Genomic DNA, 20,315 nt, shown 5'->3' with positions numbered 1-20,315 from the left:
TAAATGCAATGGCACATGCAAAGGAGAGATTCCTTTCCCCCCCCCCCCACGAGTATGTCAAAGACCTAGGAAAAGTAGATGTAAAAAAGACTGAAAGATAATAAAAGGTTTTCTGTTCAGCAGTGACAAGCAATCTATTGAATTAAGAAAATTGCATAACCCAATCTTTGCTGCAAGTGCAGAATGTTTTATAATTAGAAAATGTGACAGCTCACTTGAAAAGCAACAAGCAAAACCAAACTGAAGTGGAGGAAAAAAAGCCCTCAAAGAGATTTACTCTCATTCTAACGAGAGGAAACAAGCTCTTGATTAAAAGTTGTTGCCATGGAGTGACAATTCTTACAGCTCACTGTCATTTCCCACCCAAAGCACATACAAATCTGGGCTTCAGGGGAGCAGGAGGGAAAACTGAACTGATGAAAAACAGACTCCATTGCCACCAAGACTGTAACAACATTTCCGGCCTGACTGATTATCATAGCTTGAAACTTACATATTCAAGAGAGATAATGAAAAGGCCCTGAAAGTCTTTTCAATGCAGAAGCAGAACACAAATATTCCTAAAACTGATAGGCAACAGCAAAGTGAAAGCCTCATTTAATTAAAGCTCTGTGGATTAAACCAAAGACCATCTTCCTCCATTTAGTATGTTTCATATCAGTTGTCACTGTGTTTTGACTCTATTTTCTCTACATCAAATATTCAATCCAAGTAATTTAGTTAACTCTTCAGTGCTCCAGGAGTTGATATTACAATACAAGAAAGAGCAAACTGCACATCTCCATTAGCAGGAGAGATTTTCATTTGGACTTCTAATGCTGCCTTCAAAATTAGATAAACATTGATTAAATTATTTAAGGGGTCAGATCTAAAATGTACTATATTAGTAATGTGCTTTCTCTTTACCTGAGAACATAAGGAACTTCTGCTGATGAAAAACAGACTCCATTGCCACCAAGACTGTAACAACATTTCCGGCCTGACTGATTATCATAGCTTGAAACTTACATATTCAAGAGAGATAATGAAAAGGCCCTGAAAGTCTTTTCAATGCAGAAGCAGAACACAAATATTCCTAAAACTGATAGGCAACAGCAAAGTGAAAGCCTCATTTAATTAAAGCTCTGTGGATTAAACCAAAGACCATCTTCCTCCATTTAGTATGTTTCATATCAGTTGTCACTGTGTTTTGACTCTATTTTCTCTACATCAAATATTCAATCCAAGTAATTTAGTTAACTCTTCAGTGCTCCAGGAGTTGACATTACAATACAAGAAAGAGCAAACTGCACATCTCCATTAGCAGGAGAGATTTTCATTTGGACTTCTAATGCTGCCTTCAAAATTAGATAAACATTGATTAAATTATTTAAGGGGTCAGATCTAAAATGTACTATATTAGTAATGTGCTTTCTCTTTACCTGAGAACATAAGGAACTTCTAGTATAACAGCAGTTTTATTCATATAAGTTGTGCAGCATTAATTGTTACCAATAAAGGTGTTAGTAAAACAGCCATGGGTATCCAGAAGCCATTTGGGCTTTTAATGCTGAACATATCTGCAGCGTCCATTTTCCCTGATAGGCAGTGGTATCAATTTGAATTACAGAGTTTGGTCCTACAGGGAAACTGATCAAAACGTGAGTACACAATAGAAAAGAAAATGGACTTTAGGAAACTCAGAGAATGACTGTGAAACTCTGTTCCCTCAATATTTGTTTTTGTTGAAGGGCACAGAAAGGTGGAGTTCAATCTAGTTTAAGAATATCTGCAAAAAGAGATAATACATAGGCATCCAAAGAGATAAAAGAGCTAGAAAGGCAGGCCTAACTACAGAGAAAAGATGTTTAATAGAAATGTACTGAAGTCAATGAACAATCTGTTCACTTCAAGTTGCCATGGAAACTATCCTATTAAATGCTTAAAAAAAAAAATCAGTTCTAGAAACAAAGTACTACAGTTTGCCTGTTACAAGGCACTCCTTTAATAAGCTCAAACCGAGTGTATTTTGGCACTTCTATATCATTTTGTGAGCTTGAAGAATTGTTTTTCTCTTTCAAAATCACCATTGTACACTGTAGTAAAGGCATGTGAAAGAAAGCATACTGCTCTATGTTCCCCCATGCAAACCATGGTGAAATGGGCAAAAAAAATTGCCGTAGACTCAATTAGCAGTTTTTCTTTGTAATGCCAGAAACAGTTGTTTGCTCTTCCTTTCACAGACATTATTTGGGTTTACTTTCTGATGATACATGTATTTGGGAGGACTGAGCTGGTTAGTTCAGGTCTTTGCATCCTCATTCCTTTTCTGATTTTGAACCAAAAGTTGCTGCCTGCAGCTCTGGTGGGCAGTACAGGGCACAAGGACTCAGTTACAAGGATGGTGAGCTCATGTGAGTTACTGGAGATGTAAACAACACTGACAGCATCATTCTTCAAGATGTGCTGCATTTATGCTCCACTGAATACTTTGCAGTAATTTAGGAAGCTCTTTTCTGTCACTTGTGGAAGGTGTCTGTAGAAGAAAGCATTACAATTTACAGCTTGTCACCCCCCATTTTTCTAGGCAGTAGCACTAGGATAGCGTAACTCTCCTCACGCCATCTTGCCCCTCCACTGGCAAATTGGGGCCTTATCCTTTCATGCACAAAATATAACTTTACAGCTAAATTTATGAGTTCTGCATTTCACATGTCGACCTTTACAGCCTAGAGAACCTGCATGATTCTTGGGGCATATCAGGCATCCCACACAGTTTGTGCAAATAGGATCCACATCAGAACATTTCACATTGCACCTAAAGCTGACAAAGAAATGCAAAGGTGTACTAATACCCCCCCTCCCCACCTCGTAGATGTAGAAACCTTTCTCAGGGCTGTGGACAGGCTCTGTTGACATAGCACAGCATCCCTAAAGCATTGAAGAAGAAACTTCTTTTTTATAGAAAACATCAATATTTCTTAATCATGGTCGAAGTATGTATTATAGATTTTTATATTTACACATTAAATTGCACTGATTGCAAGGATACTATTTTACTATATGGGATACAAAACTGGTCTTTAAATACTTCTCTGGGTACACTGGAAACACGACAAAAAAGTCCTCTGTGTATTTTCAGGAAGACATATGTTTCCTATTTGGTGTCTTTTTCCTCCTTGTGTATCTTGTGATTGTGCAGTCAACTTTTGTCAAATTGGGCTTAAATACCAGTCACAAGGAGTGAGAAGTGACCTAGTTTTAGAATTCCTTCACAGCAGCGCATCTCAGAGCAGTGGACTGTTTCTTCCCATCATTAAATTCCTTCCTCACAGAGAGGTTCTTTATAAATACTGTAAAAGTTCCTTATTGAAAGTTATGAAGCTTCCTAATAAAACAAAAATAGGTGTTTTAGTAAGCCTAGAATATGCTTAGTCAAACGTTAAGCAGAGAAGATCTTTGAGGGGTAAAATTTCAGCACGGCTCAAAGAGCAGCAAATCATAGGATCTCAGGCCACATGCCAGTCTTATTTTTACAGCACCCATTTCTTGTCCTTCCCTGTGCCAAGATCGTTCAGTCGATGCTCTACTTCCATATTTTAAGAGGTCTGTTCTCATTAGCTACACTTCCTGGGTCTACATTGCTTCCCTCTTTCTCCTAGCTGCAATTCTGTGCGTTATGTGTCTGTGAATGATGTGTCTGTGCATGTCTCTTTTTTGTAAACAGCTAGTGTGATCAGGGCACAGCAATGCCAGCAGCCTCACTCACTGTCTGAAGACCTGATCATCTGCTACACAAGGGAGAGGCACCTACTCATTTTTGTGGTGCCATTTGGAAACTAAACAACCTCTCTTTTTTTCATTGGCAGCACTAAATTATGAGGTAAGGTAAAGAACAGCTTTATATCAAACACATTACTATACAGAATCTTGGGTGAGTACTGCTATGTGTGACACTGGGTTTGGGCTAGAAAGAGCTTGGAAGGGGAGCAAGCAATAGAAAAGACTTCTATGAGCATAGTGCCTGTTGTAGACATGTATAATAGAGGACAAATAATTTAATCTTAAATGATGAAAAGAAAATTATTTTTAGAAAATTCTCAAAGAATGAAATAGAAAAATATATATATCTTAAAGAAAATTAAATGTCCTTAGAAAATTCGGATTACAAGTGAAAGTTACATTCTGCCCTTGATTCCGTTGCTGTTTCCATTCCTAAAGACAGTTTGAATTCATGTAACAAATCTTTAAAATTAATGATAGGCTACTACTTACAGGTTACTGCACCTGTCATTGAGTTTGATTTTCACTAAATAATGGAGCTCATGTTAACAAAATAAATCGGTGGTGCCATGGTGATGCATGAAAGCAGAAGTATAATATTTTGTAGGTTATCTGTGGAAACTAACACCCTGAAATTTCAGTTCTACCAAAAGAACCAATTACTGAGTTCCCTCAGAAATGAATCTTATCAAAGCATTTGTATCTTTTTTCGGAAATTTAATTGAGACGGCCTGCAGAGAAGCCTTTTTCATCTGAAGTTAAAAAAACCCCAGACCACTGAATTCCAGCCCTCAGAAGGCAATGAAGCAGTTCAGGGCAGAGAGGCTCTGCATATAGTGCCAGTGGTGTATCATCTGAAGGATCCATTCATTAGCATTGTCCTTAGGAGCCTGAGAAAAGGAGCTCAGCAGCGCCGAGTTTGCAGTTCAAACGCACTGGAAGGTCCTCTGCTGCATTTCTCTGCTGCAGTGGTGTTATGGCTTGATGTAACAAAAAGCACCTGGGAGGATTTATACCAAGCAGCCTAAATACTCTACACAGAGAATCATTTAAGGAGTGAGAGCTATTTACAGAAAAGAAGAATGCTAAAGGAAAAACAGTGATAACTTCTGGGAAGAATTTTGTAGGCACTGGGAACTTTCTATAAATATAGATCTACTGAAAAGTAACTGAATACTGTATGTGACAAAAGTATTTTAAAATGAATGACAGATAATAACTATGCACAGGTAATTTGGGTGTCAAGTGTCTCAAGTATCTCCAAAACAAATTATATTTAAAAGTCAAGCCCCAGTTCTTCTCCAAGTTAGATATAATGCTGTCCCCTTTTAAACCTAATACAAAAATTGCAAAGGAAGTGTTTGGTTTACCAGAACACTCTTATGCTGCTCTGGTCATGCAAAATGCTGGGAGGGGTGTTCTTGTTGTGTACCTTGGTTGCTACGGTTGCCCTTAAAAGTTAATTTCTTGGAAATTTTTCCAGTTTTCCAGAGTCTTTAAATCAATATGAAACTAAATAAATGTCACTTTCATTTTTATGCTTAATATTCACATGTATTTTTTGTCATTAAATAAACCTACAGAAGTTAACAAAAACCCAACTCCTACACCCTATAGCAAAGAGATTGGGATTTTTCCCCTCCAAACTACTGACAGGTGCTCTTCTTTATGCTATCGAAGAATAAGAAAGAAAAATCTGAAAAAATCTTGCATGTCTTTAAAAGTCAGATAATTCAGTCTTGGTTTACAAGTGTTAAAAACGAGTTAATCTCTACCTCTCTGTAAATTTATTTTATTTTCAGAACTGAAAATAAGGTTTATTTTAAAATAATAGTGGCATAGAGATTATTCCCTTTATTAGAAACCCAAAAGCAAAAGGGAATCATAGCAATCTAATAATCTGTCAGCATTTTGTAGTTGCTATTACAAACACTGATTTTTTTTTCACATTTTCTAGTTGTATGCACTCCAAACAAACAAAAATCACCTCAAATAACATTAGCACTGTTCTCTCATCTCAATTACTATTAGTCCCTTTTGACACAAATAACTCCACTCCGCTGAGCAGTATGAACTCTATAAGAAGATATGCCTTTCGGGGAAAGAAAAGCCTTGAAGTCTGAATGCATTCATGCTGTATCTTATCTTATTTACCCATATTCATTAGTTCTGGAGCAGAAGAGGCCAGAGCACAGCCACCCCTGCTTTCCAGAGACATACTTTTAACACGCAGCTTGCAGAAAGCAGTTCAGCCTCAAAAAGTGATTTGAATCATAAATCAAATTTAATAGCAAGCAACTGTATGGCTCATAAAATCCGTTCCCAGGGACCATTGCCCATACATAAAACCTGCAGCTAACCGAGCGTATCTCATAAGAACTAAACATTTGCTCTTACAAAGAAACTGGGAATTTAGAAGACAAATTCCACAGTTGACTCCCACTAGCCCAAATTTCTTCCAGTGCTTACTTTTGCCTAGCTAAAGCTTGCTCAGGGTCTTAACTTTTTGCAATAAATGTGAGGACACCACTCAGTGATAACTACATTTTTATAAGTAGAGGCTGCATACACCTAGTCTGAAAGACTGTCCTCTCTGAGTAGGTATATGCCTATTAAATCCATTTACAAACACATGTCAAACTTTAAAACAAAACACAAATTCTATATCCAGACAGTGCTCAACAGACATCTCATACTGCTTTCTGATTCCATAAACTATTCTTAATCAGTGAGAGAGTTTATTTAATTGAGAGCTAGAGGTGATTTTAAGGGTACTCAATGTAGAATCATCATCTGCAAACATTTGATATTTCACTTAATATTACTTTATTAAGGACTAAGAATTCTAAATAAATATACTACAGGCTAAAGAGGTGAAAGTGGAAATCTAAGTCCTAAACCTAGTTCTGCTTCCATATGTAACTGTGTTTACATCGACAAGTCAGCTAATATCTCTGCTATAATGGAAATAATGCCCTTGCCTCTATTACCAAAGGAAGTACAGGGAAGATTTGTGTGGAACTGTAGTGTTCTTTGAAAAAATAAAATGCTACATAGTACAAGTCTTTTGCATATCTGACAACAGCAAAGGGAGAATTGTATAACTACAGTGTGCTGAGAAATTGATGGTTGTATACCCACATTTCCAAGAAAGGGATGCTTATGAGATCGCCATGATAAAGCTGCACAGTCAGGTCTTGCCTGTACTGTTTATGTCAGTCTGTATTAAAGTTTTGTTTGTCTATGCTGCTTTTTTTTTTCTTACACATTAAATTCAATTCTCAACAAATATTCTTAGGCAGAGAAACATGTAGTTTTTATTTGTGTAAATAATTTGTGCCTGACATGTTCCTTTTAATATTTACATTCTCAAATTCAGTCTTGAAAATTGAGCATAATTTTAGGCAATAATCATGCTGTATTTTAAATTCAATCTCACTCTACTTCTTCTTTTCTCCTTAATCCATGATTAGTTATCTTCTTCAGTAAATTTCCAGGAGGAACTCTTGTTATATCTGTTAGAAATCTGAATAAAATGTATCAGACACTTTTCAACACTATTTTCGTGAAGGATTCAAGCAACAACAAAGTGATAAGAGGGGACTTTTTTTCTATTCCGTGTTACCAAAAAAACCAAACCAAACCAAAACACCCAAATCCAAGGACTGGAACAGAGGTTACTAATGGGTAACAGAAAAGCTTTCTCATTTCATCAGGTAGCAAACATTCACAACAGCTGTCATTACATTCTAATGAAGAAAATTTCCCATCATTACATTAAAAAAAATTATTGCTTTTTTAAAGTGATATGACTTAAGAGTCCTAATTTATTAGGAGTAAAACTCAAAGATCTGGAGAATTCTGTATCATTTCCTTATTATATGCTGTGACTTATTGTCAGTTTGTTTTATTATGGAAATTACTTCAAAACCTAGCAATGACAGGGAGTAACTTAAACTCATTAACCTATGAAATACCTACTGGTAGTCAGATATTTCCTAATAAGGAGCTAACAACAAGAAGTCAGAATAGAGTCAGAAGCCTGCATTTTCCAACCCTAAAGGCAAATGTCAGATAAGAGATTCTTTAGAGGCAGTGAACTTCTCTATTTAGCAATCATTTGAATACACTGTTGATATTGTTTAAGCAGTTACACAGTCAGCTATGCCCCACTAATTTATATGTTTCCAGATCATATTTGTAGATACAAGGTAGCTCTAAAGGCGTCTGAAATTAAAGACCTTTCTTCAGAGCTCATTACATGCAAGATTATAATCTTCCTCACCTTGCTTTCAACAAAATGGAAACAGCTATACTGAATACAGAGACTGTTCTGCTGCTAAATCACTATATTCCCAATGACAATGAGGTGTAAAATGCTATTAGCAATCTAGTAATTCGTGGGACTTTTCCTCATGTGATCACTTGCTAAATCCAACAGTTATTTTCCAAAGCACTTGGGTAACCAACTTGGGCAGAACAGTGCTTTCAGGCCACTATAGGTTAAGCTATTCACAATTTAAGAGACCTACTTACTAGAAAGACACAACTAGATATTTTCAAATGCAAATATGAGGGGACTGGCATTAACCAGGATGCCAGTCTCTGTCGCTCTTTACAAGGAACTGCAATCCAAACAGCAAATCTAGCTCCTCATCCAGATCAGCAGAAAACCTGATTATACTTTTGAGACAGGTGAAGGGAAATGGTTCTAAATTGAGAAATTGAGTTTAAGTATAGAATAGCAAAAACTGTGTAGGAATGCCTTGTCATCAAAGCCAAATTAAATGTAGCCCAACTGTTCTAATTTGTTCCTCCTGACTTTTCTTACAGCTCCCCTAGAGATTAGCTTTCAGGACCTCTTTCTACCCCAGCTGGGTGCTTTTCAGTTCTGTCTGAAAAAAATGTTTTTATGAAATAACTTATTCTCTGAAATACAGGAAAGCTTATTTACTTTGTTCAGGGCTGGTGGTCCCACTCACATCAAGCTGTGTGCAGAGCTGTTTTACAGGATTATGAAACAGATGCCCTTTGTACAAAAAATACGTGAAGAAAAAAAAACATTTCCTTTGAAAACAATATTTCTGCACCTGAAAAGTGAGCAGCTACAGATATAAACAGAATTCATTATTTTTGATGTTCTGGGTTCTGATCAATGTCACGCTTCCCATTTCCCTGCTTTTGAGTTGTAATTAGAATTAACTTTAATGGCTTTTCATAGTATGTTCCTTATGTGAACATGGCTTGTTGGTTAGTTAACCTGTTGTTCTATTAAAGCAGATATCATTGGTCAAATAAAAGAAGCCGATAGCTTATTTAGCTTTAGTTCTGTCTCTAGTTTTTCCACATTTCATCTCTAAAAAATTAGAGCTGTTCCTGACTTAAACTGACCTTTATTATCACCTACTGCTCTGAGCAGCCCACCAGCGTTAAGGAGGCAGTTTCATTCTGCAATTGTAGGGAAGAACAAAGCAGTACTTTGAAGTAATGCCTCTTTCATTTGTTTGTAAACTTGCAACAGTGTTCTTGATTTTAAAGAAACTTTACTCTAAACTTTGTGCCTAAAATAATTTTGATCCATAAACCTTCAAAGGCATGATCAGAAGCTCAATCTAAAACCAGGCCTTTTATGTGTAATGTATCCTTTGCAGGGTCAAATATTTTATTGTATCAAAGAAAAAACATGTAAGGTTAATACTGTCACTTGAATTGTAGGAAAGAGATTAACCTCTTATTTAAATTTTTTTTCCCTGAAATATTCTGCTGCAAACTTATTGGATAGAGTTACTTTTTTAATTTTGTGGTGTTTTTTTTTTTTTAGATGGCAGTTCTGCTGCAGTGTAGTAGGCTGAGAATTACTGAGAATCAAAAAATGAAAATGTTCTATGTAGCCAATGTAATGGTACTTCAGCCTAATGAAGAGTACTTCTGTTTCTGTGATAATGGGAACACAAGGAGAAACCTGCAAGCGTAGTGCAAGAGCCTTGCAAATTACAGTGGCCAGAACACCCGCTCTATTCACCATGCTGTTTGTTTCACTTCATCTATTCATGCGGCTATACAGACTCCTAACAGTGGCTGTTTCTGACAGCATACTGAAGGAGAACTGTAAGAAACTACAGCTTGATAACCCTGTGTTATTTTGAGAGAATTAGCGTAATGTATTCCATGTGGAGATTACACACTTACGGTGTAATACAAGCAGTTTACTGTCAATGCTGTTATTGATATTTTACAGACTAAAGCACTTATGGTGTGAGTATATTGACACTACATAAACCTAGACTATGTCCAGCACATATAGAATTCTGATGTATAAGAACAACAAAGAATTCCCCCTCTGACATTCTTGCTGGCCAGCATTTCTAATTCCTCATTGGTTGTACTATACAGTGCATGACAAAATAATTCTAAGTGGTCCAATACCGGGAAAAAACATGCCAAGTTCCACATTTCCCTGGTGTAACCCCTTTTTGTAGTTCAGCAGTCTTTGTAACAACTTGTAGCTTGTGTTGCATTCTGGAGGTAAACACATTCAAGTTGTTTTATACCAAAGAGTAATTTCATCATAATTATACTGTAACTCACTTCTAGAACTTCCCATATTGCCCCTCCACTACTCACAGCCTATGGTACCATATTTACTCTGGAAGCAATTCAGCATGCACACTGGTTGCTTATATATTGTGCTGGAACTGTGCAGTTGGACATTGGATAAACTCTTCCTCACAAATCCAATAAGGGCCAGTTAATCATCTCAAGTTGTCTTGGGTTCTCCGTGCTCATGTTCTACCAAGTGAAACAGCATTTCTGTGACATTGTTAACCATGTCTCAACATAGATTAAAACTGAGAGGTTAGAATATGGAGAAGATATTAAGATATACATATAAGTAGATATAAGAAGAAATGCAAACTATACAGGATATCCATCTCAATTTGTCAATTGCTCAATTAACAGGAGGAAGACCAGTCAAGTTTTTCTGGTTATGAGAGCACTGGAGGTGAGTTTCTTTTTCAGTATCATTTGCCATTTAATTTTCCCTTGTTTTTAAATAGTTACTTAGAAGATAAAGTGAATTCGGGTTATTTATGTTGTGAAAATTATGTCTCAAAGGATTGTATCGTGAATTCTCTCCAAATGCAAATGAAAGCTTGTAAAAGATATTTCTACACTCTTTAGGCCAGTGGATCCAAAATTATTAGAAAATATTACTGTTAATCTGCATCAGATCTCATAGGTGTTTTCAGAAACTGGCAGTTATAAAAAGCTTGTTGGAAAGTATGACCTGCTAAGAGTCTAGGAGTAATGAAAAGATTAATCAAAACCTTTTATGGCTAGTAATATTATACAATGAGAGATGTACATACCACATAATAAAAACCAAAACTGTATGTGGTAAATGAATGTGTCTTTTAAGTGATTAAGATATAATAAAATTCCAGCAGGCTCAGATAGTGCAAGATTACCTTCTGTACTGATATAATCAGGCCAATGACTAGGACTCAGACTAGAAGGAACTGCTTTTTTTAAAAAAAAGAATTTCAGTAAAAAGCAAAGCTGTAGTACATACAGTAGTTTTGGTGCTAAACTGAGAGCAATACAGGGATTTCATTTAAGGTTATTACTGTGTGGCTGAATTTGAGGCTCAGGGTAATTTAAGACTACATCTGAGATGTAGTGAAACAAATATAAAATCTGAATGGGATGTGGATGAACTTCTATAGCAATTATAATGTAATAACATATTCAGAAAGAACACAATGGCTCATGAGGCACGTTACTACATCAAGATGCATCTTCTTCTCCCCATCTGCCTCCTGCCTTCCTTTCTCTTTTTTAAAGAATTGATGGGTATATGTAAGGTCTGATTCTCAGGTAAAATGTTTTTATCGTATCCACAACAAGAACTACAAAACTAGGAGATGAATAAGCTTGTGGATAATAGCTCCTTTTGGAAAGCAGAGCATTATAGCAGAAAGTAAATCTAATAAAATCAGATCACCTTGCATGAGTGTTATGCAATTCAGTGTGCAACATAGCTAGGATTGAAAATAGTAGCTCTTGCCTAATAAAGAAATTTTATTTTTATTCTAGACTTTTCAGAAGATCTGAGGAAACCAAATATAATTTTTGTAGTCGGTAAGTAGGATTCCTAATTTGACTGCTGCATTTGAAAATTCTCATGTTACTCAGTTTTGATTATATGATTTCTTTTAAAGTTTAGCAGAACAGTCTCATTAATGGTGGTTTAGGCTTTTGAGAAGGAGTTAGGATTTAATATCATGTTATTAACCTGTGTCTGATCATGCAGTTGTGTAAACCTGCGAGCAGGGAGCACATTTAAGTATGAACATATTCAAAACGACCTTAATTCTTGTGCAGGTACAGTAGTGCTGGCTGATCTCCGGCAGAAAAGCTGCCTCACCAGCATTAGTTAAAATGTTACTAGATTGGATTTATAACTCAGAATTTTAAGGTTTAGGTGAAAAACGTCAGTTCTCTTCACCTCTTCATTTGTGAAACAACTTTTATAAGTACAGGTTTCAATTCTGCATGTGCTCAACAAGCTGTTAAAAAGTCAAGGGCCTAGTCACCATGCATGATGCTTAGCACACAGACGCTTTGCAGGTTCAAGGTTTACTTTATTTCCTTTCTGGGTGTCCACAGAGGAAAAGTACCATGTTAATGGCCATTATTATATAAATGTGACTAATGTAATTAGCATAAACTTTGGGCAGCCTTTTAAAACAAATTATAACCAGAAGATTTACATGTTCCAGCTTAAAGCTTGGTACTAGTTACTTGTAAAGAGTAACTGCTATTGTATGAAGCAGAATTTTTCATAACTGCTTTACGAAACAGAGCAGGAACAACACATTTTCAATGACCTAAGAATAGATACCCAAACATAGGTAATTTTACATAAAAGCAAGTCACTTTGTGCATTTTTTTTCCTAAGGGGGGAAAAAAAAGTGACCTCTGAAATTAGTGGAATGGAAGTTTCATTCAGCTTTCAGGATGCATCAAAAAACATTCCAATACCAGCAGGTTGAGGGAGGTGATCCTTCCTCTCTGTTCAGGCTACATCTGGAGTACTGTGTCCAATTTTGGGCTCCCCTGTACAAGAAAGATAATGATTTACTGGCCTGAGTCCAGCATAGGACCACAAAGATGTTTGAGGGACGGGAGCATATGAGGAGAAGCTGAGGGAGCTGGGATTCTTCAGCCTGGAGAAAAGAAGGTTCCAGGGGATCTTATCAATATGTGTAATGATGATGGGAGGGAAGGAAGATGAGGAAGCCAGAATCTTCTCAGTATTGCCCAGTGACAGGAGAAGAGAAAGTGGGGACAACTTAAAATACATGAAATTCCATCTGAACACAATAAAATACTTTTTTATTGCGTTGGACTAGCTTCTTTCCAACCTAAGGGATTTTGTAAAAAGATAGCACGTTCATGTGTTGTACTTCTGTCTCACCATCCTATACCAAATACAAGTTGACTCAATTTGTTGCAAGCCTATGATAGATGCTATGTGTTTGAAAAAGTAAAATTAGGTTACTGAAGAGTTCACTGGAGACTTTTCTTAAGGGAAAGATGCACAACACAATTTTCAGTCTTTAAGCAAACTAATTCCATGCTTACTGAAGTACATCTTCCTGCTGTTCGCTACAGTGACAAATTTTCATTCTCTCTGCCTGACATATCTTAGTGGAAAATTATGTCTGGGTTTTTAAAAAAAAAGTCTGTGTTTGTACAAAGTGAAGATGCTCAAGGAATTTTGCCTCTCAGATTGTCCATGGTAAGGCATATTTTTCATTTACCTCTGGGCTGCTTTTCTTTTTTTTTTTTCAAATAGTGTTTTTTAGTTTTCATTTATGATTTTTTTATAGGCCACCTACTAGCTGTCTTCCAGTTTAAAACTGAAAACACACCTTTTCACTATTTATACCATCTCAGACTTTGTAGTAAATGCCTTGTATGAACAGAGGAAAATTCTGCTTAATCAAAAGTCCAAGTTTTCTTTGTTGAAAATGTTATAATGAAAAGTTTGACTAAACCCAAACACGGGTTACTTGTCAACGAATTATGGAGAATGATTTATACTTTTTCCCAAAATATCCCCTTCTCCACCCCCAATCCTCCCACCCCTGAAAAAGCTTCTTGAAGCCTGATGTGAAGAGTGAGGGTATATAATTTCTGGTTTGTTTCGTTTTTTGGGGCTTTTGTTTTTGTTTTGGTTTGGGTTTTTTTGTGACCAACATTATATCTTCATGGTTGCTCATTTGGCTGCAAAATCTTGATTTTACTCCATCTAGGTACTGAAGGTAGATGGTATTTCCCAAAGACAGATTTCTTGCTGGTGCTAGGTTAGAGTGGCCACAAGCTTTTTATACTTATGGCCTTTTCGGACAGATAAATCTGCCTGAATCACTTGCTGATCCATGTACACTCTAGGCTTAACGTTATGCACGCTAGCCAAACGCATACCATTTGCCTAGACAGTAAATTTGTCTTACACGAGTCACGAGCTGAAGTCCGGTCACTGTGAATTGTACAATGACAAAAGAAAGCCTTGAAGAAGCCTCCCAGGAGCAGAACAAAACTGTCAAGCTTGGGGGTTGGCGGGGGGGGCGAAAGCACCACAAATTCTCAGTGGCTAAGTACTCCATTGCAGTGGACAGCACTAGAAATGTTCAGCCCATGACACCTTGATGGAAAGAAAGCAAACAAGATGGGTTGGAGCATGCTGCTGTAGGTACTTGAATGGGAAAAACTGCCTTGGTCTCAGGTGTCATTAGGAATATTTACTCGTTACATAGATGTATTCAGGAAGAAATAATAAGATGCTTATAAAGATGTTTTAAAACCAAAGTTCTAAAGATGTGCATTTGAAGTAGTTTACAAACTAATTGAAATAAACACACCATCTGCCATAGCTGACAAATTGAGATACTGTTTACAAGACAAAGGGAAAAAAGCAGACTATTGCCTCCCCCACTCATTTCCCTTGAAAATTGTCCAAAAAGGGAAAGAAAAAAAAAATCTAATTAGCAAAGATTTACATTAGAGCTAATGTAGGAATTAGTTGGAATAACAGTCAACTCAAATTAATTAAGCAACAATATCAATGTTTTATACAGACAGCAAAGCAGAGACATAGAACCAGCAAGTCAGAAACATGGGAGATAGCAACAGGGTAATAAAAGAGGCAGAACCAAGTTAAATTTGGCCTATACAGTAAAATTCAGGAGAAAAATACAAAATAAACAGATGCAAAGATAAAACTTACTTCAAAACTTACGTAATTATTGCCAGTCACTAAAAAATAAAATAAAACCACCAAGAAAATAAAAAATCCACAACCAAAAAAACCTTTTTCATGTGAGCAATGTGAAAAGCAAAGTCTTAAGCACAATGAACAATGTATGATTTTGTCATTCTTAATTAATCCAATATTCTATATCACATCCAGAAAACTGTCATACATAACAAAGCTACTGGGAGCATTATCCCTCCCTATCCTCAACGGGAGCTTCATAAAACATAGCCACATTTGGCTTTGGTTGAGGCCGAAACTGAAGCAGGACATTTTTGGCAATCAGAGACGAACTCCCTACTTCCTCTTAAATGTAGTGTTTAGAACTTAGTCAACGTAACCAATTTCCTCTACAGAATCCTTGTCATATTCTTGGTGATGAACCAAAACTGATAGGGGCTTAAGCTCAATGTAAATAAGACCAGCTTTTCAGCTGACACTCTGAAGACATTATTGCCACCTACATCTACAGGTAGAACATTATCAGCTGCAGACACTAGATTCTTGTGCATACAAAGAAAAATAAAATGCCTAAAGCCCAAAATTCTTTTCCAAGGTTTGTCAGACCTTGAACAATTTGATCTAACTTTCAATTTAGCCCTGCTTTGAATAGAGGGTTTTACCAGATGAGGTCCCTTTCAGCCTAAATTATTCCTATATTACTGGTCCTTCTACAATCAAATAGGCATAGGATTAGCAGTGCTGATAATTAAAACCCCAGTCAGTCCAAGCACTAACCGTGGAAGCTGATGAAAGCTGCTTTCTCTGACTTTCTGTGAAATGAACTCCACATTTTCTTTAAGAGGGATGAAAACTCAGTGATGTCCCAGGACATCACCTCACTCTGCCAATAGGTGCTCCAGGTTGTTTTTTGATTAAAGTCTTCCTTCAGAAAAAAAATCAATGTTGAGGGATTTTTCTTGTTGTTGTTTTTAAATAACAGCATCATTGCTATATGGTTTCACTCAGACTAAAATCACAACAGATGAGAACAACAGATGAAGTGCTACTGAGAAGCCTTCAAATGCCATATTCTGAAGCTAAGGCTTATTTTTGTTTGGTTAAGTAATCCAAGTAGCATCGATAGAATTGCCAAACTGATGAAGTTCTCCAAAATCATAGCTTCAATATAAGGATAGCTTGTCCGGGGTTATTTTGAGTTCAATTCTGACTTCTGAAGCTCTGTTGTGCAGCTAGGTTTCCCCTGCAAGCATTTTTCCACAATACAGGGATGACACTCATTATGAAAAGAAGGACTAGAAATTGAAACATTTTAAAATGAGTGGTGGGACTCTCTTGTAAATCCTGCTGCTGGCATATTATGCAATTCTTCATCATATTTTGGTATACAATAAATTCATAAATTTTGGCAAGTTTAAAACAGAGACATCCCAATGTGTCTGTATGACACTTCTGATTTATTAATATTTCTGGCAGCAAAGCCGGTTCATGAACTGCTCACATTGCTTGTTCCTGTCCCTGCTCGCTCCCAGCAGCAGTCCCAGCTCCCTCTAGCATCATTAATTCGTCTGCTTGTGATGCTGCACTCTCAGCCATACCGGTACATTAGAATCACATGCTTAGGCTTGTGGTCTTCTATAGTCTGGGGCGGGTTTGGGGCATGAGAGAGAGCAGGAGTAAGAGATTCAATTTCTTAAATGGAGATCTGTCACTGATCTAAGGCAGACTGCACTTAAACATTCAGAAATGCTGCTTGGGCAGTTGTCATTTCTCCCTACCCACTGAGACCACTCTATTTCTCCCCTTGAAGCGCTCTCCGTGAAGCATTTCTGCATTCAATAATTAATGGAGAAAGGTGACCACTTAAGTCAGCAGTGCTGCCAGAGAGTTATTTACCAGAAGATCCCCCTTACAGAGTTTCACAGGCAGCTGAATCAACATAATGAAAGGGAAAACTGCACTAAGGGAGTGCATAGACCTTTTAATCCAGCCTTGTCTACAGAAAAGCGATATACAGAACTGCATTTAATTTCTGTGCTCTGTCTAGTACCCTGATTCCGGATACTTGCTTACTGTTTGTATCAGAAAACATAAATGGATGCACAAAGGATTCAATTTCCAAGAATAATCTCTGTGACTGGTACAATGTGCTTCATTTCTTAATCTGCAACTTTTTATTAAGTTAATGAACTTTAAAGCAAGATGTACTGCAGTTAGCAATACTAGCATCATACAAAGTATGCTAACAGTGAAGAACGGCTGGTAGTTCTTCTGTGTTCTCCTAAAGGTCACAGTACACTCATAATTCCTCTGGACATGTTCTAGACTTTAACTCTTTATCTTCGTGTCATATATGAAAACAGGAAGACAACATGATCAATCTGAACAGCAGGTTACCATGAATCAGACTGGCACTGGTTAACACCATTGTTTTTCCAAAATGTATGTAGGCAGAGTAAAAGATGACAGCATACAGAGAAAATGACAGTGTTCACAAAGACTCTTAAAGCCTTCACAACAGAAGTGGGGACATATTTTCCTCTTCCTAACAGCTGAGCCACTGGGAAAACTTCACTACTTTTTTTCAGTGTCTCAAGTTTTTTTCTGTTTGAAAAAGTATAACAAGTTGCAGTGAAGCCTTCTTAACTGAAAATATCTTTGTGCTAGCTTTTGTTTTATCTAATATGCAGCTGTTGTTCCTTATAAACGTTCTTCAAGTAAATTATTTTTTTTTTAGAAAAATGCATAAATTTAATAAAGAGACCCTCTAAAAGAACAAAATACATTTGTTTGCATCACTACAAATGGATAGTAAGCCTCATGACTGCAGGGGTAATTTGCTGTTAAAGCTGCTTACGTGGTAGTCCTATAATGTATACACTGAGCAGGAAGGAGGTATCTAATTAGTAAGGAAATGCACCCTCACATTCTTTCCCACCTAAATATCTATTTTCAGTCACATTAAATACTGGCCTTCGGAGGGAGACAAGACATTAATACTTGAACTTCAGTCATGTAAATTAATACTGGCATAAATGCTGAGTATGTGTTCAGCCCTCAATGTTGAATTTCCTGGGGGCATTCAGCCTCTTCTCAGATCAGGCCAAGCAAGTACTGCAGTCTCATTCATTGATAAGAAAGCAGAAGTATTTGTAAAGTGGGTCATATACATTTGTCAAGCAGTGGGATGCTTTGCTACTCATCAAATGATACTAAATTAATAGCAGTGGCTATAAAAATTACCATTTTTAGCACATAACTTATTTAATTATGTCTTTTCCTCTTTAAAGATTGAGCATTTAATCTCAGCTTTGTTGGAACTCTTCTGTAAAAAATAAACATGGTCAATTTTAATTAATATTTTGGAGGCACAGTAATTCTGATTATGGTGCATGCCCTGCATATTGTATCATTCTGATGGTGTTTCCTTTTAAAATACTAACAGATAAAGGTATTATAGAAAGACATCAGTTTTTCTGAATATTCACCTGCTAAACAACCAAAAATTGTCCTCGTATTGTTATTTCTAAAAAGACATCTAGTTTATTTAGTGTATGAAGGGACATGATTAAATTTCTCTTTCAGCTCTATATTTAGAAGAGGAATACTTGCATAAGAAACAGAATAAAGTAATCTTCATAGCTTTTTTTTTTTTTCTAATACTGTCTATATACACCAAATAAATAGGATGAAATTACTGCACTGCTAGTATATTCAGGGCCAGGAGACAGAATGCGTAAACAAGCACATATACACACAAACTTACTAATCTAAAAAAACAAAACAGCCCAGAAATAAAATTAATTGCAGCTACAGATATTTAACTGTCTCATTACAGATAATTTGCCTATAACTTCTCTGCATCTATTTCCCTGTAGCTACTATTATTTATTTCTTGTTTTCTTTCAATTGTTGCTTTTACAAAAGAATAATGTTCTTCTTATTAAAGCAAAAGAAAAACAAAACACAACCCACATTGGCAACAAAATGAGACCGTGACAAAGATATTTCTAGCTAAAATTGTAGCACAAGTGTGATTCTTACACCATGGGCTGATAATTGTCTTTGTGAAGCTGAAGTAAAAGACTCCAGGTTACAGTAGACAAAACCGTTCCTTTGATGCTACTGCCATATGACCCAATTTTTATTCTCAGCTACAGCACTGTAACTTCTCAGAAAATTATATGCTCAGAGCAATTACTTCCTAAATTGAATGCAAAAGTGAGAAGAAAGATAAGTCAGGAGGAGATGGTGCCAACTTTACTGTGAACATGTCATTCCTCTGTTTGTTCATATAATGATAAACAAAAAATAAAATCACGTATTTTCTGGCATCTGAAATCCACATAATAGAGCTGTGTAGTCATATTTGTAAGTCCCAACAGTTGATAAATACACAAGTCACACGCTTAAAAAATGTGACTGAAAATAGGTTTGCTTTTTTTTAATCTTGGTCTTGCCTCTTCTTTTGATTTTTGAGCACTGTCTCCCTACAAGGGTATAATTACCTCCTACTGCAGTACATCTTCTGAATAGATCCATCAGTGATTATAAAAATGCTGCTACACACCTTGAAATGTCTCCCCAAATCCTGATATTGTCACAACAGAAGTTTGCTTTCCCGGCCTCCCCCCGCCCGGCCCCAGCATGGCCCCTCAGCCCTCCCCGCCCTGTGCAGCCCTCACGGGTGCTCACCTCAGCTCCGCCGGCAGCTCTGGTGGGCACCACCACAGGCCTGGGACCCCCAAGAGGTGCCTTCCAGCAGTTTCTATGGCTGCCTGTCTCCTCTCCGGCTGGGCTGGGGTGGCTGCTGCTGGTCAGCAGCAGCTGAAGAGGCGTTTGGCATTTCCCAGGGTCAGCCCTCAGGGCGGGGAAGGAAAAGCAGCCACCTCCATTGAGGAGGTGGGACAGGGCAATGCCAGCACCTGCAGAGCAAGGAGGTGCCCAGAGCCTGAGACAGCTCCAGAAAAAGGGCACTTGCCAGAGAGGCATTCAGGAGAGACAGAGTTTTGGGAGTCTTGAGGTGGTAACAGCTCTCCTGTTGAAGGAAGCAGGGAGGCCTGAGGTGCCATTTCTGACAGTAGGACACTGCAGCGTTCCCCTGAGGCCTTGCCCCTCTCCACACGCCCTCTCTGTTTCCCCACAGGCCCCAGGAGATGCGAGCACCCAGCCTGCAGCTGTGCTGACCTGGGGCAGCCACAGGTGCCTTCCATCAGCCTGGGGAACAGCCACCTGGGCAGCTTCCCCTCAGCGCCCTGTCGGCTGGGGC

General features: G+C 37.4%; 1 protein-coding gene across 1 annotated transcript in view; it reads left to right on the top strand.

The window, feature by feature from the left end:
* AK5 (adenylate kinase 5) overlaps positions 1 to 20,315 on the top strand; it is a 90,574-nt gene that overhangs the window by 54,190 nt on the left and 16,069 nt on the right. Inside the window, exons 8-9 of the mRNA XM_010082120.1 lie at positions 10,723 to 10,765; positions 11,860 to 11,904. Coding sequence (XP_010080422.1) covers positions 10,723 to 10,765; positions 11,860 to 11,904 — 88 coding nt within the window. The remainder of the gene's footprint in view (positions 1 to 10,722; positions 10,766 to 11,859; positions 11,905 to 20,315) is intronic.

The sequence above is a fragment of the Pterocles gutturalis genome, unplaced genomic scaffold, assembly GCF_000699245.1.
Source record: "Pterocles gutturalis isolate BGI_N339 unplaced genomic scaffold, ASM69924v1 scaffold14449, whole genome shotgun sequence".
Taxonomy (NCBI): Eukaryota; Metazoa; Chordata; class Aves; order Pterocliformes; family Pteroclidae; genus Pterocles; species Pterocles gutturalis.
This window is presented reverse-complemented; position numbering and strand designations above follow the sequence as displayed.